Genomic DNA, 24,138 nt, shown 5'->3' with positions numbered 1-24,138 from the left:
GATAAAATTTCACTAGTGGTTTAGCTTTCACTTATGAACCCTGGCTCCCTTTTATGTTTCTCCAACCTGCACAAATATTTTATTTTTTAGGCTATTATACACTGACATAGATTGTTATTAATATATCGGGGTGTTTAGCAGTTACTTGGATTAGGATGATGAAGCTTGTAAACGAGTTTCTAGCATAATAAACTTTAAACTTTGGTTCCTTAGCTCATATGTAGTTGCTAACGTAGAGAGAGGGTCGGGCAGGAAAGAGAGAAAAGAGAGTTGTACAAAAATTCTGTCTTTTTCAGGGGAAATTTTTCATTGTCACCGGAATACGGATGATACACTATGTGTTTTTATATAAGTGGTAGGAAATTTTATTTTTTAAGTTATTAACTTTTTAACACGCATATCCTACCATATGTACAGTGACATGTGGTGTACCACTCCATGTACTAATCACATTGAAAAATTTCTCCTTTTTCACCTATATTTTGACTTTATTTATAATAAACATAACAGACTTACTTGCCCTACAAGTAAGAAAGCCTAAGATTTCTCTCTCGATCAGAAATTTGCTACTTCAAAACCCTAGCGTGGCTGGCAAACCTCGAACAGCTGAACTACACCACTCTCTCTACATTCCACAGCGAAACATATAGAGCACCTGCAGCCAGCGACAATGTTCGGATCTCAATCTTCGTCGTCCCTCTTCAGAACGTCCTCATCCCTCTCCAGAACATCTTCGTTCCTCTTCAGAACGGTGTCGTCGACCACCGTCGTTGGGAAGCCATTGTCGACCCCAGCCTTCTTCACACCCCGGACCCCGGCTATTCGATTTGGCTCCATATTATCGTTTCAAACTCAGCAGCAACAACAGCGGACATTGTCGTTTCGGCATCCACCGTCGCTTCAGCCTGCTGGCGCCTATGCACTTCGGGGTCCATTTTCTACGCATCAAGAGCCAACGCCCTTCCGTTGCTCCTCTCAGATGGCTGCCGTTGCTCCTCTCTTTTTCACTCACCCCGGTTGCGATATTCAAGTAAGGTTTTCTCTTTTGTTATTGATTATACAGTGCACTTCCCTAACCCTAGCTTTCACTTTTCGTTTTGATTTTGAATTTTCTAAAATCTATCTTAATTTTTGGCTTCTCTCTAGCCATTTTTTAATTTTAGTTAACGACGTTCTTAATTTTGCACAAGTAGCTCTGTAGCTCTTCGAGAATTTGAAATCAGACTTTTGAAATGTTGAAATCAAGGGTTTAATCTATGTATGTTTAATTATTTATCTATTCTTGGTGGATAAGAATCAATTTCTGTAGCACTTTTTTATATTTGACTGGCAGTTTCGAAATAAGCATTGCAGGTTCATTTAGGGTTTTTCCTATGTATGTTTGGCTTGTTTATATTTGATTTTAGTTGATTGAGGACTGTTTATATATCTCTTCTTTTAGCATTTGTGATTTCTGTTTGATTTCTTCTTCCTATTGTGTTTAATTTCCTTGTAACTGGGGTTTCTTGTTTGTTTGTATCTCAGTCGACCAAAGAAACCAGCAGCAACGTAAACGATGTCTCACTCGAAATTACTAAGCAGCTGCTCACGACTGAAGGCAAAGAGAAGAACATGGTGTACTCCCCGCTGTCCATCCAGGTTGTGCTGTGGCTGTTAACGGCCGGGGTCAAAGGGTCCCACAAGGGAGCAGTTGCTCGCTTTCCTCAGGTCCAAGTCCACGGACCAACTCAACTCCCTTGCCTCCCATCTTGTCCCTCTGATCTTCACAGACGGATCTACCGAAGGCGGTCCCTGCCTAAGTTTTGCCAATGGCCTTTGGGTTAAGGATACTATTCCCATCAAACCTTCTTTCAAAGAGGTTGTGGACACTGCTTACAAGGCAGCTATAAAACATGTTAGTTTTGTGCACCCTGAGGAAGTGAGACGTGAAGTGAATTTATGGGCCGAGAAGGCGACGAAAGGCCTTATCACTGAGGCTCTTTCTCCTGGGTTAATTGACCACACCACCACTCTTATATTTTCAAATGCTTTATACTTCAAAGGCCTTTGGAGCAGAAAGTTCGATGCATCGATAACAATAACGGACAACTTCCACCTTCTCAACGGTACTTCCGTTAAGGCGCCGTTCATGAGAAGCTCCGGAGAACATTTTGTTAGAGCCTTTGACGGCTTCAAAGTCTTGAAGCTTCCTTATTCACAAGGTGAAGACAAGGAGCGGCAGTTTTCGATGCACTTGTTTCCGCCAGATGAAACATATGGGCTCCCAGCTTTAGGTGAAGACAAGGAGCGGCAGTTTTCGATGTACTTGTTGCTGCCAGATGAAAAATATGGGCTCCCAGCTTTGGTCGAGAGAGTTTGTTCCGAGCCTGGTTTCTTAGATCGCCATCAACCCGGAAGACGAGTCCCAGTTGGTGACTTCAAAATCCCAAGGTTTAAGATTACCTCCGGCTTTACAGCTTCTGAAATTCTCATGGATTTAGGACTGGTGTTGCCTTTCAATGGTGACGGTGATTTGACAGAGATGTTGGAATCAGGTATAGGTGAGGCCAAAATGATTCATAAATCCTTCATTGAAGTTGATGAAGAAGGCACAAAAGCTGCAGCTGCTTCTGTTTATTACACACTTATGTGTTCGGCTGGACCGGTTGAACGGATTGAAGATATAGACTTCGTGGCTGATCACCCATTCCTGCTGTTGATCAGAGAGGAAACGACTGGGACTGTTATGTTCATTGGTCACGTGCTGAATCCGCTTAAAGAATGATCTTATCATAGATAGGGTCAGAAAATCTTTCCTCTAGGTTTTGTTTCTACGCATGCTTGTTTATATTTCACTTAGATCAGGTAGTCCATTTAATGTAATTAAGCACTCGTCTCGTTTTTCTGGACGGAAATAACTAGTACTCTTATGTTTTCGGTTTTTGATTGCCTAATATTTTTACATTTGAGATTCGGCGATTGCTTTGCGTTTCCCCAGAAAATATTGGCCTTTAATAGGCAATGAACGAATATGATGATGAGATATTTTGATCTAGACCATAGTATCATATCCAATCTCATCTTGTTTTCGTTAATTTATATTTAATTGTGCAAACAAAAGGGTCTCCGGACTCGCCGGTGCTTGTTTGTCTAACGTTGCCACCGGAGCAGGTTGACGCCACGGCTGCTTGATGCCTTGCACTGTCCTTTAGGATACAAAGTTTTTCCTGTATCAGATGGAAGGTGTACTTTTTGAGTTGATTTAACAAAAGTGAGTGAGGAACGAGGATGGTTGATAACTTTTTAAGGTTCCTTCAAATTAAAAACTAAAAGTCTTAGGTTCGAAACCCATTGTTAGTGGGAAAGCCAGACTTGCGGCCAAAGGGAGATTGGTCAGAAATGCCTCTGAGACTGCCTAGCTTCTTGAAGGGTGGGATAACTGTAGCTTGCCACTAGTTGTCCCTCTTAAAAAAATAAATAAAAACATTGTAACTTGCCAACTTTGTGGTAAACCTAAAAATCGGCTTTTTTTTTTTATAACCCAATCGGGTCAATGTAACATATAATTTAACCGGATCATTGTATCATAATTGCCAGGAATAGAGAGAGAACTGCTATACATGGAAACTACTACTCAAAATATACAAGAAAAATCCACACATAAATTGCAAAACGTCCCTAAAATTCAAACCACCCCAACCCTCGGCCCATATATCTATCTCCTCAGTACAACAGGGTACCCAAAACTAAAAATGAAAAAATGGGTACAATAAATTCCAGCTCACCGCCACGACAGCCTGCATCATCAACGCATCGTTTTTACAGTGTTAGACATATTTTCCCTGCGTGAGAACGCCTAAAGAAAGGGCAAAGAAGAAATGCAAATCCCAAACTACCAAATGGTAGACGAAAGCGCTCATGCTTAACACTGCACATTATATGGACCATAATAAATCTGAATACTAGTATGTTAAACACCTACAACTCAATTCACTTTCACAACACAAAAGGCTTCTTTCATTTTCACAACACAAAACACTTCCGAAAATTGAATTGATATTCCTTCGTTTGGATGACTTTTTTTTTTCATTTGAATAACACCCCGATCGTATGATTAGCCATTGTGTCAGCTTCACGAAAGAGGGCAGCTTTCATTTTTTTTTTTTTTTCCAATGTAATTATGTTTGTCCATGCTTTGACTTTGTTAAGCACACTAAAACAAAAAGAACGAAGGAAATTCACATATGCACAGAAGAAATTGGATAATGCAGCGACACATACCAGGATTTTTAAAAGTCTCCGATGTTGGTAGTGCGGGCAATGACATCTCTGCAAAGCATAGTAGCCATGAGGTAATGCACTTACACATAAAGGAAAATATGCAATTTATGGAATCCCAGTATTATTTGTCACATAGTATATAGATTTTCTGAGGGAAAAGGGCAACAAAAGTTATTCTTTGCCCAATCAATTACCAGGTGCACAAAAGGACAACGATGAATCTGAGGAAGATGAAGGCCATGGCGCTGCAGTGTTGTCACTCAAATCACATGAAAAGCTGAAACCTGTTGTATTGTCAATTATCGCATCCGCAGGCAAGCTTCGAAGTAAACACCCTGCATTTGAGCAAAATTGAAAGTACCAATCTTATAAGAATAATGATTCAGGAATTACTTGATCACCGCCACCAAGTACATATGAGGGATCATGAATCCAACATTACACTCTAGAACACCTAGGAAATGTACATTTAGGATACATATTGCTAAAACACCCTGCAATTGATCTAAGTGACACCAATTTCGGTTACACTAATAGCATTGCAACCGGCATTTTATAAAGCACCCACAACACAGTACTAAGAATATTCCCACTGCTAAAGCATGAAATTGGATATCAAACATTCACAAAGAATATAATCAATCAACAAAAGAAACAGGAGAAAGATTGAAAATGTCATACCTTGTTGCACGTATTCTGTTGCAGTGCCCACCAGGGATCCAGGGAAAAAAAAAAGGTAAAAGATCAGATATAATGAAAGAAAAGAGGAAAAATAATTAAAAGAATGGTGTGGCGGGATGAGCACCTTGAATGCTAAAATCTTTCAAGTCAATATCACAAAGCTCATAAACATTTTCCATCACCCCGCCTTTTCTCAACATGGACCCAAACACTGAAGCACAAATTATAGCTTGTCTATTTGTAATTAACATTTGCTTTTGTATTCCCGAAATATAAGTGTTTAATGAGCTACAGCAGGAAGGACTCGGGGCAGCAACATTGCGACATGATTTAACTACTTCTGAAGGCTGCTTAAATTCCAAAGGGCAAACTGCACAAGTGAAAATCATTTTCATGAGAAAAGATGGTACGGTATATAACAAGTCCAAAAATACACAGCATGTAAAGATGTAACCATCAAGCTACTAAAAACCAAGTAAAACTTATGTGGTTCATGTACAAGTATAAGCAAGCCAAATCTCAAACTTAAAACTACGGGGCAAAAGTGGGTAAAAAACTGAAAGGTTTATCATATTTCCATTCACAAGCCAGTGAAAGAGTGGGTAAATATACTTTGGATGCTTCACTCATTTCATGACTGAATTTGGTAATTAGTGAATCAATATGCCGCCTAATGCAGCTTCACTTGTCCTTATGTTACCCAACACAAGGTTGTAAAACTGTTGTGCGCTGTTGGTTTTAAACACAACCAACTTGTACAATTTCCATAAGAATATGGCATTCCATTCAGCACATGTACCTCCTGAGAAATTATTCATGAGTGAACACTACCTACTGCAGATAAACATATTGATTAACTAGGCTACACAAATATTAGTGAAGAAGAATCAATGATTAGGTTACCCTAAAACATAGTACAAAAAAAATAAAAAACTTAAACACTTCCTCCAGAAAGAACCAAATAAAAATGGTAATACTAGAGACGCAAGTCCTTCATTGGCCAGGAAAGGTTACACATGAAATTAACAATATGACTCATAAAATGAAATGAAAGTAACAAATGGTGATCTTTTAAGTTTACTTTCTCTTATCGGCTCAAACAAATTGTCTTTTCATTTTCTATATTGACACTTAAAAAATTCATATTTTAATAAATGGAGGAACCTGCTTACTGCATTCACTTTTTTTTTCTACACTTCAGGCAAGACGAACAACTTAACAATAGATTAGATGCTGAAACCACAATTTCTGAAGTGTAAATAAATTAGTTGTACAGATGAAAACTGTACCTTTGTTAACTTTGCAGGCAGACAATATTCGAAATGCAGTATTGGCAGCATCTGATGAGAGTTTCCTTGAAAGATATGAAAAAACCACACCTTTACAATCACTTAGAGTATCGGTATAATTAAGCCCACCCACTAAATTTTTATTCTCATTCATCATCAATTGTTTTCCTGAGATCCTTAGTGCAGCATCCGCTATTGCATGCTGGCAAATTGGTCTGCAGCACTCTTTGAGAGGGTCAACAGTTGTGCAAGCCTCCACTAAACTGCTTGTATTTACTGTTTTCTCAAAGGCATTAATGTCCTTCACTGGACAGGACCCACCAGTAAGATTTGACGAATTTATGGAGCAGAGTGTAGGTACTGAACTGTTTGCACCCCTACTGGCTAAGATACTGATGATATCTTTAAAACAATCATTTGCGACTGAATTATGCAGAACCAACTTATCAGAGTTGATACTATAGAGACCCTGGAAGATGCGGATTAAACTACTAAACTGCGGGCAACACATTACATTTCCTAATATTGCCGCCAAAGGTTGAAAGCAATCAGTAGCTGTCTTTTCTATTACACTTGATATGGTAGAAAAATTCAAAGGACACTTCCCGGTTAAAACAGGCTCATATCTTGTCGGAAAATTCGGGTACATCGGTTGTGAAGGTCCATCTGCAGGATTTGGGTAGTTTGGAATAACAGCTGGTGATATTTCAATGGGATTAAAGAACCCAGTAGTAGGTGGATTAGCTAGGCCTAGCTCTGCCACGGAAGAAGCATGACTTGGGTCAAATACTGTCTGCACTGCCACGACATCTTGGAAACTGGATAACCAGATAAAGAATAATAATAACTGGCAGCACAAAGAACCTGCAGTGACATATAAGCCTGTATTCAGAAGAAGTAGCAAGGACACATTACTCATTGACCAAAATACAATGCATATATTGCAGGTTTAGATTTACTTCCAAAGAAAAGCTACCAACATAATCAATTGCAGCAATACCTAATGGATAGCTATCCTCCGGTCATACAAACTTTACACTAAGGAACGAGACCTTAATATTTTGCCGCACATTAAGTAGTATTGTAACCATCTTTTTGTTCGTCCTGCCCATACCAAAGAATCCCTAAACAAGCTATTTAGAATAAATACAAACTTACCTTTATGATGAATAGCAGCCTTTAAACAATCCATAACTCCCAAAGCCCTTGAGTACCATTGAGATTTACATTAGTAAGTGGTACTTGAGTTCGTGGCAGGCCCAAAAATAGCTCAACCCAATGCAGCAATACCTATGCCACCTTCAAGCATCAGCACAAACCCAGAAGGGAAACTCATTAACTCCTCTCGAGTGCAGATAAAAGGGCATAAATGTGCTTCGAATATACGCTCTTTTGGATTAATAATATGCTTTCAATATACACAAGTATAACACATAATCCACCTGATATATAACACATAATCACAACCCTAAGTAGATGCAAGCTTGCATTCGCAACTAGGCCGAAATTCGGTGTCTCTAGTGTGACCATTCAAGGTGAATTCTTTCACTCTTCGGAAATCAAAGCACACAAACAATTTACCTAAATTTTCTTACTTTCGAACAAGAACCCGATGAGAAATAATCAAACGGAAATTTATGAAGCTATAAAACTGAAAAGCCACACTGAACTGAAGATTGAAATAACTCGTAGATTGACAAATCTGAGATACCACTGACAAAGTGTAGCAAATCTTAAAGTTCCCAATTTTTTTTTTAATCTAAAAATAAATTAAAAAACTTTAACTACCATAAAAAAAAAGTTGCTTCCTTTTCACTGTATTTTTCCAGACTTTCTCGGCCACCGAACAGCAGATAATCACATGAATTTAAGCAACAAAAAAAAGGAACCAAAAGAAACAGAAAAGTACCTGAAGACATTGAAGCCATCGAACATAGTTTTAGTGAGAAATTGAAAGGATTTCCGGGTTCGGGATCGTGAAGCTTAGCAAGCAGGCATGGCTTTCGGAAGGATGCGTCGGAAAACTGGTCGATTTGGACGCCCGGAATCTGAGCTGAGCTGAGCTGAAATGGAGGTGGGGTGCTCAGTCGTGGGGTGTTGTGTGTGCGCGCTCGGTAAAACTGCTTTTGTGCTTTTTGGGTGGTGGATATAGTGGACGACAGCGGTCTCAACCTTCGCCCCTTTATTGACTTCTACGGTTTTTACCCATTTCACAAACCATTTGCCAAGTACCAACTCACCCATAGAATTATACAAATATTTTATTACAAAATAACACTAGCATCTTATGATCCTTATTTACACCGAGGAAAATTATGAAACTTTATTTAACGATAGATAGTTAAGTCAGTAAAGATCGTTTTTTTTACTAGATAAAAGTTTAGATTTAAGTTCTGCTGTTGAAAATTTCTTTTGGTGAACGATTTGTAAAAACGAAAAAAGAGTCTAAGATCCTCTATATAAGTTCTTAAAGAAGTTGGTGACATGCTTTGACTCTGAGATCAGATAATAACCCTTCCCCTAAACTTTTTTTGACCAAAAAAATAAAAATAAAAGAAATTGTAGATTTTTTAGATCGGATTTGATTGATTTAGAGTGAAGTGTACTTAACTTGTGAATTTAGATGTGGATAGATTTTTAAGTCTCAAAATTATATAGAATCATACGTGTATTTATGTCATCACATGATACGAAAATAATATTAATTTTCTATGTTTCGATTTGGAGATTGATTGATGGGATCCACATGTAATCTCGAACCCTCTATTGTAGAAGAAGTGACGTATACAAGGCTTTATCAATTACCAAAATCATTGGACAAATACTTATGACCGTATATGACACCAGATTATGGTCAATTCAAATCCATTTATATTGTGGAAAAGGGTCTGGATTCTGAGGATTTCGTGATTGTAATCGTTTATCGTACATCGTACGGTCATAAATTATTTCAAAATTTAAAATTTAAAATTAAATATAAATAGTACCTAACAAAAATTGACAGCACGATATACGATAAACGATTACTATCACGGAATCCCTAGGATCCCTAGAACAAGGATCCAACAAGGATTTTTTCCTTATAGTGTGATGTGTTTAAATTTGATTATCATGTTGTGTTTAAGATCGTCACACCGTGAATGCACTATGATTATTTTAAACCGTTAATAATAATTCACTCATTCTTATAAAAATCAATCTCTTTTTAGTTACTAAAAGTGATCATCACATTCTTTTTTGTTCTCTTACACTCATTTATTTAATTATAGTATTAAAATTAGAGTAGTGAAAGGATAACTAAAATGAGATTTTTATCCAACCGGTCCGAAACTTTCTCATTTCTTAAATTAATATAATAGTTTTGAAGTTTCTCTTTTTTCCTAATAATAATAAAAATAAAAAGAAAATTAAAAAAATAAATGCGTGAAATCACTATTCTTTATTTATGGTCACGTTGACTTGTTCTAATTTCATCCGAGTCCACTTAATGGATAGGGCTGGGCCCATTAAGCTGTACAATTCAAGGCCCATGACGTGGTCTAGGCCTATCGGGGTCGCCCGACGATCAAAAGGCTGGATTTTCCGAGTACATTAGCCACCGAGGGTTTTGGGGTCTACATCTTTCTTCCACACCATCTTCACCACTGCCCGTCTCGGTTCCGATCAATGCAGTGAACCACGAAAATGATTTAGTTCAGATTTAGGGTTTTGCTTCAATGAATTGAATCCTGCAGCTTTCAGCGTACGCATCTCTCTTCAATGTATTTTACGCGTGTACGTATTTTGTAATTTGATTTTCGTTTGTTCGGCTGCTGAGAAAATGCTGCGAATTCATATGTCGTAGCATTTCTGACGAACTGGAATTCAATTCATATGTCTGTTTGTGTGTCTGCTGCTGTTTGTTCTTGGAAAAAATGTAATTATTGGCTGCGACTCATATGAACAGATATTTTCGATATGATTTTTAAAATTAAAGTTGGGGTTTTGGGTTTTTTTCAATTTGCATGAGCTAATCGGAGCGAGCGGCTTTTGAGATGCTTATCGATTGCTGTTGTCTTGCATTGAGATTTTCGGGGTTGTAAATATAGATAGTGAAGATCCCAACTTTATATGTGCGTTTGTACTTGCATGTATAGATTTTATATGTCATTTCTATGCTAGATTAAAATGTTTTGTTTCGTCTCTGGGGAAATGGATTTACTGGTTGTGAACAGAGCAATTAATGGCTCTTACCCGATGAATGACAGTTAAATTTCTTTCATTTTCAACGTGCAGAAATGGCATCAGATCAGTACTTCGGGGTTCTGAATTCGTTAACTGGCCATATTTGATCTGTGTGTGTCACTGTTTTGTGTTATAGTATATGCATTGAACTTGATTCGTTTACGGAGTTACATTAGATAAATAAATGTGGAGGCTTAAGAGATATCCCTTTTCTTTCTGGTGAATTTAGGATATTCAGTTCCTGTGGTGTGGTTAGTAGATTGCGTCCTGCGCAAAATACGGCAGCAATGCAGAATCTGCACCGTGTTATTTCTCGTCTTTCCTCAACTTCACTTGGCACGAGTACAGCAAAGTTTCTGAGAGAGAAAAGCAAACCGACTTTGGGAAGCACTGGTGTGCTTCCATTGAAGAATGGTATCGAATCTTGTCAGTTTATCACTCCCCGATTCTTTTCTTTCAGCTCTGGAGGTGATGGCGAAAATGCTGGTAAAGACGAGTGGGATAAACCCCCGTCTGGGACATTCAGCAATAATGCATCAGATGATTTGGGGTGGGATAAACCTCCGCCTGGAACATTTAGCAATAATGCATCAGATGATTTGGGGTGGGATACTGCATCAGCGTGGTCGACTGGATTGACCAAGGAGCATTTTGATGGGGAGGTGGTAGGCCGACGGACAAGTGGGCCCGACCCATCTCAATCATCAGTGGTATCTGGTTTGCAAGAAATTGAGGACAGGATAAGAGAACTGGAAGAAGAGAACAAGAAAAGCAAAAAGTTTGTGGATGGGTGGGGAGAAAGATTGCGGGAGATAAGTGTGCTTCTGAAGCAAGTGCGTGAGCCTGGTGCCAGAGGGTCTTATCTCAAGGACTCAGAGAAGGCTGAGATGTATAAGAAGCACAAGGAAAACCCTGAGGTTTATACTGTTGAGAGGCTGGCTAAGGATTATAGGATTATGAGGCAGAGAGTGCATGCTATTCTTTGGCTCAAAGAGCTTGAGGAGGAAGAGGAGAAAAAGCTTGGTCGTCCTTTAGATGATTCTGTTGAGCTCCTGCTTGACACCTGCCCAGAGTAAGATATCAATTCACAAGCATTACTTCTATTATATACAAAGGGTCCTATAGTTCTAGTAATTTTGTAATGATATCAATTATTTTGTGCATACTTCATACTGATGGTATAGGTTTCCTGCTGCATTAATTGTAGTCGCAAATTTATAAGCTTAGTGGTGCGTGGCTGATCAAATAGCCAGTTGTATTTCTCATAGTGCATAAGTCCTTTCCTCTTTTCAGATTTTTTAATTCTCATGACCGCGAATTCCACGTGGCATCCCTTCCCTACAAACCTGATTTCAAGGTTATGCCAGAGGGTTGGGACGGTACCACCAGAGATTTGGATGAAGTTCATTATGAAATCTCGAAGAAAGAAGATGAAATGCTCTATCAAGAATTTGTCCAGAGAATGAACTTCAACAAAATGAAAGTAAGTTCCATAATCCTGACTTTTCCATGAGAAAAGAAAGCAATCCAACATTAATAATTAAGAAAAAAGCATAGTTCTGTACTACAAAGTATTACTGCTATTATTGGTGTTACTGTTACGCCTGCTCATTATTATTAGCTTTTCTTTCTCTTTGTTCATATTTTTGTCTTCAAGGATGAATCATTGGAAGCATAATATGTTTTTGCATCATGCTTTTCTTTGTCCCACTAAAGTGGCATCAATAGTTATTGTATTTCTCCTCTACATACCTCTTTATACGAACAACTGATGGACTTTACGGTGTACAAGCAAACTGGTTAGGAGAGTATTAAGTGGGTTTCTATAAGACAAGGTGATAGATAAGCAAGTCTTAACTGGGGATGTGGGTTGACAAATTTGGTGACTGAAATTAAGTGCCGTATCCATTTGCGGTGTATGTAGAATTTTGATGTCTTCGCTATGCATTTGTTTGTGGGTCCAATTTCTGGTTCTTAGAACTTATGAGTTGAAAATTAGTGTGATATCAATTATCAAGTTGTATTGACGCATCGGGTAAAAGGGGTTTTGTCTATCCATCCATGCTCCAAGGATAATAAAAAGGCAAGTACTTTGATTGAAAAGGAAAAGACGGTTTCTTTGTCATTAAAGAATGACCCGTATATAGGGTGGCTCAAGGCGTGTTTTCTGTCTATGCTCTGCCCATTGCGCTGCACATTGACTATTCAGTTTTGTGATTAATACCCTTAGTATTGTCTGTCAATGCTTTTTGTTATTTAAATGACGGTTTCACTTGTGTGCAGATGAAAGGAGAGGTCTTCTGCCACAAGCATAGTCGTCGTCGGACTTCACACGGGTGGAACTTCACCGTTGAAAAACTCGGACCCAGAGGAAAGCGTGGAGGTGGCGGTGGCTGGAAGTTTGTCAGCCAGCCAGATGGTTCAAGCCGACCGCTGAATGAAACGGAGAAAATGTACGTGAAGCGAGAAACACCCCGCCGCCGGCGCAAGATCCTTCCGTGACGATGAAGCTGTTTTGTTATTTGAGTTAGCTGTTGTTATCAAGCATATTTGTAGTTGGTGCAAATGTTGTGTGGGTCTGGTTGGGTGGTGATAATTGTGTCACCTAGTTTGGCCTTTGTATCTTTTTGCTTAGGATTCTTTGCTTCGCTATTTAATTGCCTTCACCAACCCTGTTTCTTTCTCAGTAGTCAAATCAACTGTTTCACTAATAACCACGGAACATTTTGTATATTACAAAAACTAATGAAAAGTTTAAAAAAATTTAGTTTTAATGAAAAATGATAAATAAAAATGTGGTGAATAATATCATAGAAAGGTAAAAATATGGTTTTTCATTAAAAGTAAACGGTATCGGAAGTGTTGTTAAAACTTCTTTATCTTTAAATGAATGTTACTCAAATAAATAAATTCATTCATCCATTATTGCGTACGTTAACGGAAAAACATTACAAGAAAATAAGCTCTCGTTTAGTGTCAAGGATTCGGTTCAATTTGTGTAACATAGAAAAGATGAATGTCAATTTTTAGATGCTGTTTAGTTGAAAGTCGAAGGTAGATAACTCATAGAGGAAAATTCTCTCTTCGGTCTCCTGAAAAAGCGTATGATTGCGTGGGATAAGTTTTTTTCTATGATTAATCTATATCTTTTGCTTCGACTTAAGACAATATTTGGAAGTTCACTTTCATTTCTTCTCTAATACAAACTAAGAAAAATTAATGAAAATAACTTAAAAACTTTAAGTTGTAACGATAAGGACAAAATAAAGGGTAAAGTGAATAGTATCAGGATTAACTTTTTAGTGTAAAAATATGATTTTTCGTTAAAGTGAATAGTACCGTCAGCTTTTCATTAAAACTTCCTATAAACTAACTATAGCAAGTTATTTGCAACGCTAGACACCGAATGAGGGGAAAAACATATAGAAGAACCCCATGGGAATACCTTTAATACTAAAAGAAATTAACATAATCCACAAAACAATACTTTTGCATATGATCCAATATTCTAGTTAATTGAATGTTGGTTTTCACCTATGCGTTCTGTGTTTGAAACTCTCTATTTCTTCTAATTTGTTATAGTTTTGTCTCTTAAAATCAACTAACTTTTGGTTTATATTAATTATTTACTCTTGATTTGATATTTAACTGCTAATCACTTGTCTACGCCACTCTATAATATTTCTCATAATTTGAATTGACAATTTATTAATTTATCAGCCGAAGATCTTGCTAAAATTTCAAAGATAAAATGTTTAATTCCAAAAAATATATGGAAAAATAAAATTTTTATGAGAAAAAAAGAAGAAAAATTAATGAAAATAACTTAAAAACTTTAAGTTGTAACGATAAGGACAAAATAAAGGGTAAAGTGAATAGTATCAGGATTAACTTTTTAGTGTAAAAATATGATTTTTCGTTAAAGTGAATAGTACCGTCAGCTTTTCATTAAAACTTCCTATAAACTAACTATAGCAAGTTATTTGCAACGCTAGACACCGAATGAGGGGAAAAACATATAGAAGAACCCCATGGGAATACCTTTAATACTAAAAGAAATTAACATAATCCACAAAACAATACTTTTGCATATGATCCAATATTCTAGTTAATTGAATGTTGGTTTTCACCTATGCGTTCTGTGTTTGAAACTCTCTATTTCTTCTAATTTGTTATAGTTTTGTCTCTTAAAATCAACTAACTTTTGGTTTATATTAATTATTTACTCTTGATTTGATATTTAACTGCTAATCACTTGTCTACGCCACTCTATAATATTTCTCATAATTTGAATTGACAATTTATTAATTTATCAGCCGAAGATCTTGCTAAAATTTCAAAGATAAAATGTTTAATTCCAAAAAATATATGGAAAAATAAAATTTTTATGAGAAAAAAAGAAGGAAAACTAATGAAAATGACTAAAAAACATTGAGTTTTAACGATAAGGACAAAATAAAGAGTAAAGTGAATAGTATCAGATTTGACTTTTTAGAGTAAAAATGTAATTTTTCGTTAAAGTGAATAGTACCGTCAGCTTTTCATTAAAACTTCCTATAAACTAACTATAGCAAGTTATTTGCAACGCTAGACACCGAATGAGGGAAAAAACATATAGAAGAACCCCATGGGAATACCTTTAATACTAAAAGAAATTAACATAATCCACAAAACAATACTTTTGCATATGATCCAATATTCTAGTTAATTGAATGTTGGTTTTCACCTATGCGTTATGTGTTTGAAACTCTCTATTTCTTCTAATTTGTTATAGTTTTGTCTCTTAAAATCAACTAACTTTTGGTTTATATTAATTATTTACTCTTGATTTGATATTTAACTGCTAATCACTTGTCTACGCCACTCTATAATATTTCTCATAATTTGAATTGACAATTTATTAATTTATCAGCCGAAGATCTTGCTAAAATTTCAAAGATAAAATGTTTAATTCCAAAAAATATATGGAAAAATAAAATTTTTATGAGAAAAAAAGAAGGAAAACTAATGAAAATGACTAAAAAACATTGAGTTTTAACGATAAGGACAAAATAAAGAGTAAAGTGAATAGTATCAGATTTGACTTTTTAGAGTAAAAATGTGATTTTTCGTTAAAGTAAACAGTACCACGGGCTTTTTGTTAAAACTCCTGAAATTTTTTTTTTTTTTTGAAATAAATCCAAAATAACTAAAAATTAGATCAATTTCAAAGATAATCTATAAAATTAGGGCTATTTCAAATTTTCTCAAAAAAACATAAGGTTAGAGACTTCTTTTTCTTTGCTCTCGCAAATATTTGTCCTTTTCCGAGCTGTTCTTCTGTAGAGAGAGAAAAAAAGGACCAACAAAACAAACACCTAATAAAAATAAAAAAAACGAAAAAAAACAGCATGGTCGTTGTAGAGCAACAGCCATGAACAACAAGAGCAATCAGAGCTTCGACAGAGAAGACTCCAAGAAAGAAAGCGCAATCTCAACCCCCGATTCCAGATTCAACCAAACCCTCAGAAATGTTCAAGGGTATTTTTTTTCTGAGTATTTTTATTAATTTCTTGATGATTTTTGCTTGATTTTCCTCAGATTTGAAAACCCTCTTGCAACAAGCTTCCTTTTGAAGATTAAAATTGAACTGAAACAATTAGGATGCAGTTTCTCGCTCGTTAATGGCTCTAATCCATTGCATTTGAGATTGGAATTGGTCCCAATATGTTAAAAGCATAGTTTTTGAATTCTGATTTCTCAAATTCTGAATGTGGGTGTTGTTCATTTCGATGTTTTCGACGCGAAATCAGTGAGAAGATTAGTGTGATTGGAGATCTCTGTGCTCAAATTGGAAAATGCAGGAAAACAGAAGTGACTTTTTGAATTTAGAGTGAATATGTGATTCACATTTTTTATCTGGTTCTTAACTTTCTTTTGCTTAGTTCATTGGGCTGCCGATTTTGTCATGCATTAACCTCAAGTTAATGTCATTTAGCTGAAAGTTAGCGACGCTAGATTCGATAGTCTGATTTGTTATATGATTTAAACTTATAATTGTAGTCCCAATCTTGATAAGATTCAGATTGCATTAGATTGTTCGAGCCTTCTGACAAAACGACTCCTTTCCGTTGTTGCGTTATATAATGTTCTGTCATATACCTTTGGATTTTTAGCAGTTTTGATCAAAGTTTAATGTTCGTGTCAACAGTTATGATATACTTGGGTTATGTTTAGTTTAAGGTTGCAAACTGAAGCAACCTATGTCTCTTCTGGAACCTTGTCCACAATTCTTTAGATTCGTTTTTGTACTTCAGTTGCTAAATGTTGTTCTAAATAAGATCTATTGTTTATAATTATATGTTCAAATATCTAATTATTTTTCGTTTGATCATATTGTCCTGATACCTAGGTTCCTCAAAGGTCGTAGTATTCCCGGTAAAGTGTTACTGACTAGGAGGTCAAACCTGCCGGATCCTTCAAAATTACAAGTGCCCTCTCCAAATTATGGAAGGAGCTTATCATTCAATGATGCTCAAACAAGTGATCGCAGGGCCTTGGAGGTTTATTTTTATCTCCTTTTTGTCTAATGAGCTTGAAAAGTAAATCATTAAAGCCATTTGCAGTGGTTGGTTAATTGAAAATGTAACTACTGGTGCTTTTGCTTCTAAAATAGGAAGACAACGAGGTTCTAGGCAACCCCAGCAATAATGAAAATTCAAATAAGTTAACATCATCAACCTCAAATGTTGACAATATTTCTAGAGGAGCTCAAAAATCTGCCATGGGAGCCAGAGCTACTGATTCTGCAAGAGTTATGAAGTTCACAAAAGTTCTTTCAGGGACAACAGTGATATTAGGTATTTAAGGACTATTTCTCTTGAAACTTCCCCTCCCCTGCTTTTCTTCTCCCCTTCCTCTATATTTATCAAAGTGCGACTATGTAAAGCTAAAGTGTTTTCTTTTCCGAGCCACCTAGAATACTTGTTAGAATCTGTTATTCTTATTAAATTATTATTTTTTTATTATGAAAAACCAAAGTGTTTTCTGATACTTTAGAAGCACAGAAAGAAACATAGTGACAAGCTATCAACCTGAAAATTGAAGTACAGTAATAGAAGATCTCTAGAGACCCTGAACTAGCTCCTAGGAACTCATGCAATGTCTAATAGCATCTCAATTGAAATTGCAAAACATGTAAATGAAACAGACTAGAAACAGCTGCATGCCAAAGAGAGTCCGGAAGGGAGACATAAGACTTATTGGCAATTGGTACATATAGACATGGAAAATGTGCACACAAAGGAGATTCCCCTCCATCCACCAGTGCTCCCAAAACCTAATCCGTTCCCTGTTCTTCACAACTATCATAAGGAGAGAAATAAATGTCACCCTGGGGTATTGTTTGTTGCTTTTTAGCTTCAAAATTTTGTGTAGTCCTTTCATCATTTAGTGGGCATCCTCATGATTTGAAATCTAAACTTTCACACGTGTTATTGTTGCTTGTATGATCAAGCATTGTAGCCTAGGTCACTCTTTTGATAAATCTGTTACCTCCCCAAGTTTCGTTTTTGCACTAATTGAACTTTGATTCTTCGTTTCCTTTCAAATTGAATCTTGATTGTTTATGTAGAGAAGTTGCGTGAGCTGGCTTGGAGTGGCGTACCACCATATATGCGGCCCGATGTATGGAGGCTTCTTTTGGTAAGCTCTATGCTTCAATACTTTTACTAAAAGCACTATGATGTTTTTGCATATAGTATATTGTATAATAGGTTTGTGAAAGGCTTGATTGAAATTGCTTCCAAAGCTGCCTAAAGTGGAATCAGGCAGAAGCCATTGGTTTTCTGTTCACCTTGTGAGAGGCAGCATTAATGACATTGAAGCGGCTATGTTATCTCCTTGTGTCCGAGTACATTTATTTAGCCTGTCTTTTCTTCTATATGTTTTGTTCACTGCAAGTTTAAGACTGTTGCTGTCCTTAGCTGGTCATAGGTGCCTAGTTCATTCATTCATTGGTGTCCAATGTGCATCCCATGCTTTGTACCTAAGATTTTAAGGAAAACTAACGAAAAGTCCTCAAAAACTTAGTTTTAATGACAAAGAACAAATAAAGGTGTAAGTGAATAGTACTAGGAAAGGTAAAAATGTGGTTTTTCATTAAGAGTGAACAGTACCGGGAGTGTTTCGTTAAAACTCCCAAGATTTTATGCTTGTGTTACTGTGTTATTAAGCTTTTCATTCCACTTTTTTTTTCTTGCAAGTGGAGTGGAAGTCCTAAAGCATGCATTTGAAGATACCATCACCTTAGAAAAGGGGCTCGTTTATTTGCCTTTCTGATAACCTGGATTGCGTTTATCATGTAAATGTTGTGGCTTGTTTGAAATTAAAATATGAACTGACAACAGGGATATGCACCATCTAATTCAGATAGAAGGGAGGGAGTTCTAAGAAGGAAGCGCCTTGAGTATCTTGACTGTGCTTCTCAGTACTATGATATTCCGGATACTGAGCGTTCAGATGATGAGATAAACATGCTTCGTCAGGTGTTTAAATGTTAAATAACTGCCAACTTTCTTAGTGTTAATACATTTTTCCTGGTTTTGACAGTTACCTTTATTGACCTTGTTAGATTGCTGTTGATTGCCCAAGAACTGTGCCAGATGTATCCTTCTTTCAGCAGGAGCAAGTCCAGAAATCCTTGGAGCGCATCCTTTATACCTGGTTAAATACTGTATCTTGTATTATGGTCATTGTTGTTTTGTTTTTTACATCAAATGCTCTCATGCAAACTAATACTGATTGTTCTAAGTTGCATCTATTGGACCTGCTGGTTCCTGAAAACAAAGGTGTAAAATTTGCTAGGTTTATTGATCTGGGAATTCCAGACCAATTGTCTTAAGTTGTGGGGTTCATCAGAAAGGCTTTGGTTTATTAGACACTTGCTGATTTTTTTGTAGCAACAATATGCAACAGTGATGTGATTTTGTATGTAAACTATCCTACTGTTTAGTGCCATGCATCAGTCTCAAAAACCAGCCCATGTCCATACCAATAATGCTTTAACAGCTCTAAGCTTAGAGGCTTTTATTACCAGTCAGACTTGAAAACATTTGGCATTGCCCTGTTGGTTTTACCAAAGTAGTTCTTGCTCTAAACTGTTTGGGATAGTGGTGTCGATTTGATAGTGACTTGTTTAAGTTCATATGTACATGTTCTCTACAACAACCTGGTAGGTTTGGTGTTCTTAACATTGTGCATTAGGAGGGCTGGCATGGGCATGAATCTGAAATTGTAATTGTCACTTAACTATACATCTTTAGCTACACCTCTACCGATATTTAGTCATGTTGATCAGAATGATTCAAGTGTCCACGTTCATTTCATGGTATTTTGATGGTAGCTCTCTGTTTAGATTTGGACCGTGCAGGGAGAAATAGTGAGTAATGATAAAGCTCTTCAATACCATAACTTGCCTCATTTTGTGAAACTTGTTTTCTAGTCGTTTCCTCTAACTGAGAAGTTTAGACTATCAAATGCAGATAACAATTCATGGTACCTTGATTAAGTGAATGTTTCTGTTTTATTTTCTAAGCTGTTGTTGGATTCCAACAGTTTAGCTTTGAAAAGAGGGAAAAACCGTCTAGATATGAAGTATGATTCAAGATGCCATCATTTTATTTTATTTTTTTAATTATTTAATTCATATGATTATTAGTTATATCTTCTTAAGGTACTTCTCCTTGTCTCTTTCAGGGCAATTCGACATCCTGCAAGTGGATATGTTCAGGGAATAAATGATCTTGTTACTCCCTTTCTAGTTGTTTTCTTGTCAGAATACTTAGACGGGAGTGTGGATAATTGGTCGATCTCCGATCTGTCTCCTGATAAAATATCTAATATAGAGGCTGACTGCTATTGGTGCCTGTCAAATTTACTTGAAGGTATGCAAGATCATTACACTTTTGCTCAGCCGGGAATCCAGAGGCTTGTGTTTAAACTAAAGGAATTGGTCAGGCGGATTGATGGTAAACCCCACTTTTTTGCTTCTGTTTTCTTATTCTTGCAGTCTTTTCCCTTGATGAACTGAATCATATATGTGCATCGTGCTTAAACTGAATTAATTTTTGCTAAAATCATTTTGATATTTCTTCTCTAGCATAATTTTCAATATGGAAGTCTGTTTTCTTTTCTTTATGCATATTTGGACTTGCGTATAGCAACCAAGAGATGCATACTGGCATTAGCTTGTAATCTCCATCTGATGCAATAAAATGTTGTTGCACATTTTTACATCATATTGTAGTGAAAGGTTATTAAATATGAGTTGTTTAAAGAATATTTTCTATGTAGTTGGTTTTGTTGAAGTAAATACCAACTTTTTCTTGTATACTCTACAAAGTTCCATGTAAGAATTTCAGAAAATGGCAATATACCTCATGCTCTGGGATGCAACAAACATGTCAAATTTCAGCTATCATCTTTCTTGTGTATATTTATTAGTTTTCTTTCTTCTGCATTAGAACCTGTATCGAGACATGTGGAGGAGCAAGGACTTGAATTTCTTCAATTTGCTTTTCGGTGGTTCAACTGTCTTCTAATACGCGAGGTTTGCTCCTACAGATCTCTTCTATGTACTTGATGTGTGTTTCCTCTGTTTTTGTCACCGGACAATGCAAACCTACTGTCAATTTATTGCAAAGCTAATGGATTTTTCTTTCTTTCTATCTCCTTTTTAGATTCCTTTCAACCTTATTTCCCGTCTGTGGGATACATACCTAGCCGAAGGAGATGCATTGGCGGATTTCCTTGTGTATATATTTGCCAGTTTTCTTTTAACGGTAAGATAGGATCTGTTTCCTTTGCAACGATATAGTTTTCTTGGTTACATGTTTGGATGTATTAGCTGTGAGCCTGTGGTAAGGAAATGTCCGTAATGATTTATTAGTCCACTAACAATATCTCTCCCCATTTGGTCACTGTTGGGGGGTGGGCAGGCTACCATGTTTGATAGATTTGCTTATGGAAACAAATCACTGTTTGAATGCATGGCCAACTGGCCATGGTGGTTTTTCTTTTTGACTTTTTAAATTGTTTTCTGGAGTTTGAAAAAAGTAAAAATGATTTTATTGGCAATAAAAATCCATGTCATCAACAATCATAAGAAAGAACGAAAACTTAAGCGGGTGTATTTAGTAAATTGGGATTCAATTAGAATGACCCTATTTGTTACAATGTTACTATATTCTTGTGCTCGAGTCAATTTGACAGCAGATAATCTGAAAGATTATTTTCTGTGTTCTTTGGTTATGTTTTCAGCTTAAATTGTTCTAGGTTTTCTTTCATAACAGAGTTGAAGTCAATAACTTGAAATCCTCTATATGAATATACAGTGGTCAGAGGAGCTTCGGAAGCTTGATTTCCAAGAGTTGGTTATGTTTCTTCAACACCTTCCAACCCATAACTGGACTCACCAAGAACTCGAGATGGTGCTTTCAAGAGCTTTCATGTGGCACAGTATGTTCAAAAGCTCTCCTAGACACTTGGCCAGCTAAACACAAATTTGTAATATTCAACCATCTATCGACGACTCTGGACTTTTCTTTTATCCATAGTTTTCGGTTTCTTTGTTCTTTACAATTGTTTTCTTCTATGGTGGAGGTCATTGCCCATATTATGTATCTGGTGTCTGTAGTATTTGTATTTGGAAGCATTTCTTGTAGATTTTCCTTTGAGCAATGGAGGAAAAGGAAAAATGACTTGACTATGCATGATTTTGTTTCATTGAACGGAGCTGAAGAAATTGGCAATCCATTTTATAGTTGTTCATAAATGTTGATTTCCAAGTCCTTGCAGACTGGTTGTGTGGTTTTTCTCTTGGCTACTTTAGGTCCAAAGGCGCTTGGGCTCGTTTGGGAGTGATTTTGGAAGGTCTGGGATCACTTCTGGGAAGAAGCGTCTCTTATTTGCTTATGGATAAAATTGCTTGAAGTGATTTTTATGGAGAAGCACCATAAGTGATTTTGACCGTCCTAGCGTGGTTTTTCGTTCTATCCTTTTTTCGATCCAAAAGAGTCGATTGGAAGCTTGAGGTGGCACCTAATTCCACCATAATCTGGAGGCCGGAGTCTTTAGAACCTCAATGTGTTAGAGTTATGTTTCAAACGTGAGGAAGTATTGTAAAAATAGGATAAACCTAGAGGGTGTTAGTGTAATTAACCCTTAGCAAGCTTTTCATGAGTAAATCATAGTATATTAAGGTAATTAGGGAATAACCAGATTGAAATTAAATGGCTTGAAAGGTGCATCTTACTCACTTCGAACTCTACAGTAATTAACTTTAATTTTCTTGGTCATTTACTTAGTCTGTGCGCGCACCGTTTCAAGGCTATGGATGCTAATTTAAAGAAAAATGTTAAACACACGACACATTTAATTACCAGCTCACCTTTGACACTTGGTTAGTTTTTTATATTTGATGGATTCCAAATTGAAAAATATATGGAGGAAATTAGTGAAAGTTTAAACCTCCAGTATTCAAATTAGGGGTGGCCACGATGCAGTTCGGTGTGGTTTTGAAGTCAAAATCAAAATAAAACCAAACCGTTTGGTTCGGTTCGGTGTGTGTCAAACAGTTTCGGTTTGGTTTTTGAGAAAAAAATGTACAATTTAAAATATACACTTATTTATGTTTATGACTATCAAACCTGCATGACATCTCTACCCCTAATAGACCACTCTCCTTAGATTTAGCTTATAATTCCTGGGTGGTACGTTCTAGCCATTTGGACTTCGTTGGTGATCTTATGACAATTCTTACCATATATATCCTTGTTCGTTTTTATTTTATAATTCTTTTTTGGGTGTTATATGTTTAGGTTGAGCACCCTTCTCCATTGGGCTCATTTGATCGGATGATGAAAGCAGCAAAAGGGAAGAGGATGGTTGCTTTCCTAGACTACGATGGGACCCTTTCACCAATTGTTGATGATCCTGACCGTGCCTTCATGTCTGATGAGGTCAGTCTAATTTTCTTGATAACAACATTCCTGTTTTAACAGGTGACTTAATCCACCCTAAGTATATTGACTATGTTCCATATGCCGACAGATGTGTGCTGCAGTACGGGAAGTTGCCTAGTATTTTCCAACAACAGTAATTAGTGGAAGGAGTAGGGATAAGGTATGATGTCGACTGTGGAAGAGATGGAATATGAGTTTTGAGAAAGAGGGATGAAGATGAGTTTTGAGAGAGAGAGACAGAGAGGCACATAAAATGCAAGCAGTGAGTTCAGGGCACTGTCGAATAGTGGTGCAAATTGGATGACTAGTTTAGTTGAACTAATTAAAACAAAACATCAATATATGGTGCAGTTTCGGTTTCGGTGCGGTTTTGAAAACCCAAAACCGAAATCAAACCGTTAATTGTGATCCGATTCGATTCGTGTTTCGGTTTCAGTTTTCAGTCTTCAGTTCCAAGTGCTCACCCCTAATACAAATCAAGGAAACATGTAGTTGCCAAAATATATTAGGTTAGTTACACTAACATTTTCTGAGATTTGTCAAGTTTTCACAAAGTTTCTTTACGTTTGAGACATTATACCATCACACTCTCATGTTTTAATTTTTTTCATATAACCCCTTGAGTAAAAATTTGCTTGTAAACTTACTAATTTATCCTTATTAATTACTTGAAACTAATAAAA

At 36.5% G+C, this 24,138-nt stretch overlaps 3 protein-coding genes and 1 pseudogene across 7 annotated transcripts; 3 read left to right on the top strand and 1 right to left on the bottom strand.

The window, feature by feature from the left end:
* Positions 1 to 670: 670 nt before the first annotated feature.
* Positions 671 to 2,764, top strand: LOC137714717 (serpin-ZX-like; annotated as a pseudogene).
* Positions 2,765 to 3,545: 781 nt separating this feature from the next.
* LOC137715354 (uncharacterized GPI-anchored protein At1g61900-like) lies at positions 3,546 to 8,384 on the bottom strand. Its single transcript, XM_068454649.1, has 8 exons — positions 8,140 to 8,384; positions 7,389 to 7,529; positions 6,231 to 7,094; positions 5,066 to 5,311; positions 4,942 to 4,956; positions 4,455 to 4,595; positions 4,261 to 4,308; positions 3,546 to 3,776 (listed from the first exon to the last, which is right to left on the bottom strand). Exons 2-8 carry the CDS (start codon positions 7,420 to 7,422, stop codon positions 3,703 to 3,705), a joined length of 1,422 nt encoding a protein of 473 aa, XP_068310750.1. The 5' UTR covers positions 7,423 to 7,529; positions 8,140 to 8,384; the 3' UTR covers positions 3,546 to 3,702.
* Positions 8,385 to 9,809: 1,425 nt separating this feature from the next.
* On the top strand, positions 9,810 to 13,124 carry LOC137715405 (protein GAMETE CELL DEFECTIVE 1, mitochondrial-like). 5 transcript variants are annotated; one of them, XM_068454727.1, is made up of 5 exons: positions 9,810 to 9,972; positions 10,506 to 10,564; positions 10,684 to 11,526; positions 11,748 to 11,937; positions 12,738 to 13,124. In XM_068454727.1, the coding sequence occupies exons 3-5, from the start codon at positions 10,742 to 10,744 to the stop codon at positions 12,954 to 12,956; spliced, it is 1,194 nt and encodes a 397-aa protein (XP_068310828.1). In that variant the 5' UTR covers positions 9,810 to 9,972; positions 10,506 to 10,564; positions 10,684 to 10,741; the 3' UTR covers positions 12,957 to 13,124. The 5 variants fall into 5 exon arrangements, with proteins under 5 accessions (XP_068310828.1, XP_068310829.1, XP_068310831.1 ...); XM_068454728.1 differs by having other exon boundaries at positions 9,810 to 10,004; XM_068454730.1 differs by lacking the exon at positions 10,506 to 10,564 and having other exon boundaries at positions 10,693 to 11,526.
* Positions 13,125 to 15,821: 2,697 nt separating this feature from the next.
* On the top strand, positions 15,822 to 22,291 carry LOC137715814 (uncharacterized). Its single transcript, XM_068455162.1, has 10 exons — positions 15,822 to 15,974; positions 16,846 to 16,996; positions 17,110 to 17,293; positions 18,067 to 18,137; positions 18,842 to 18,979; positions 19,066 to 19,157; positions 20,190 to 20,461; positions 20,957 to 21,042; positions 21,173 to 21,274; positions 21,827 to 22,291. Exons 1-10 carry the CDS (start codon positions 15,868 to 15,870, stop codon positions 21,986 to 21,988), a joined length of 1,365 nt encoding a protein of 454 aa, XP_068311263.1. The 5' UTR covers positions 15,822 to 15,867; the 3' UTR covers positions 21,989 to 22,291.
* Positions 22,292 to 24,138: the final 1,847 nt, after the last annotated feature.

This window comes from Pyrus communis, chromosome 14, assembly GCF_963583255.1.
Source record: "Pyrus communis chromosome 14, drPyrComm1.1, whole genome shotgun sequence".
NCBI classification, from domain to species: Eukaryota; Viridiplantae; Streptophyta; class Magnoliopsida; order Rosales; family Rosaceae; genus Pyrus; species Pyrus communis.
Note: the sequence above shows the minus strand (reverse complement) of the source record. Positions and strands in the feature narration are given on the sequence as shown.

What these genes read in the sequence shown, in the direction of transcription:
- LOC137715354 (XM_068454649.1), bottom strand. Translation starts at nt 7,422, where the DNA reads ATGGATTGTTTAAAGGCTGCTATTCATCATAAAG. An exon ending in TGCCTGCAAAGTTAACAAAG is followed by an intron (nt 5,312 to 6,230) that starts GTACAGTTTTCA and finishes TCACTTGTGCAG; the next exon opens with TTTGCCCTTTGGAATTTAAG. An exon ending in GGAGACTTTTAAAAATCCTG is followed by an intron (nt 3,777 to 4,260) that starts GTATGTGTCGCT and finishes TTGATGATGCAG; the next exon opens with GCTGTCGTGGCGGTGAGCTG.
- LOC137715405 (XM_068454730.1), top strand. Translation starts at nt 10,742, where the DNA reads ATGCAGAATCTGCACCGTGTTATTTCTCGTCTTTCCTCAACTTCACTT. An exon ending in CTGCTTGACACCTGCCCAGA is followed by an intron (nt 11,527 to 11,747) that starts GTAAGATATCAA and finishes TCCTCTTTTCAG; the next exon opens with ATTTTTTAATTCTCATGACC. An exon ending in TGAACTTCAACAAAATGAAA is followed by an intron (nt 11,938 to 12,737) that starts GTAAGTTCCATA and finishes ACTTGTGTGCAG; the next exon opens with ATGAAAGGAGAGGTCTTCTG.
- LOC137715814 (XM_068455162.1), top strand. Translation starts at nt 15,868, where the DNA reads ATGAACAACAAGAGCAATCAGAGCTTCGACAGAGAAGACTCCAAGAAA. An exon ending in AGGGACAACAGTGATATTAG is followed by an intron (nt 17,294 to 18,066) that starts GTATTTAAGGAC and finishes TTGTTTATGTAG; the next exon opens with AGAAGTTGCGTGAGCTGGCT. An exon ending in GAGCGCATCCTTTATACCTG is followed by an intron (nt 19,158 to 20,189) that starts GTTAAATACTGT and finishes TGTCTCTTTCAG; the next exon opens with GGCAATTCGACATCCTGCAA.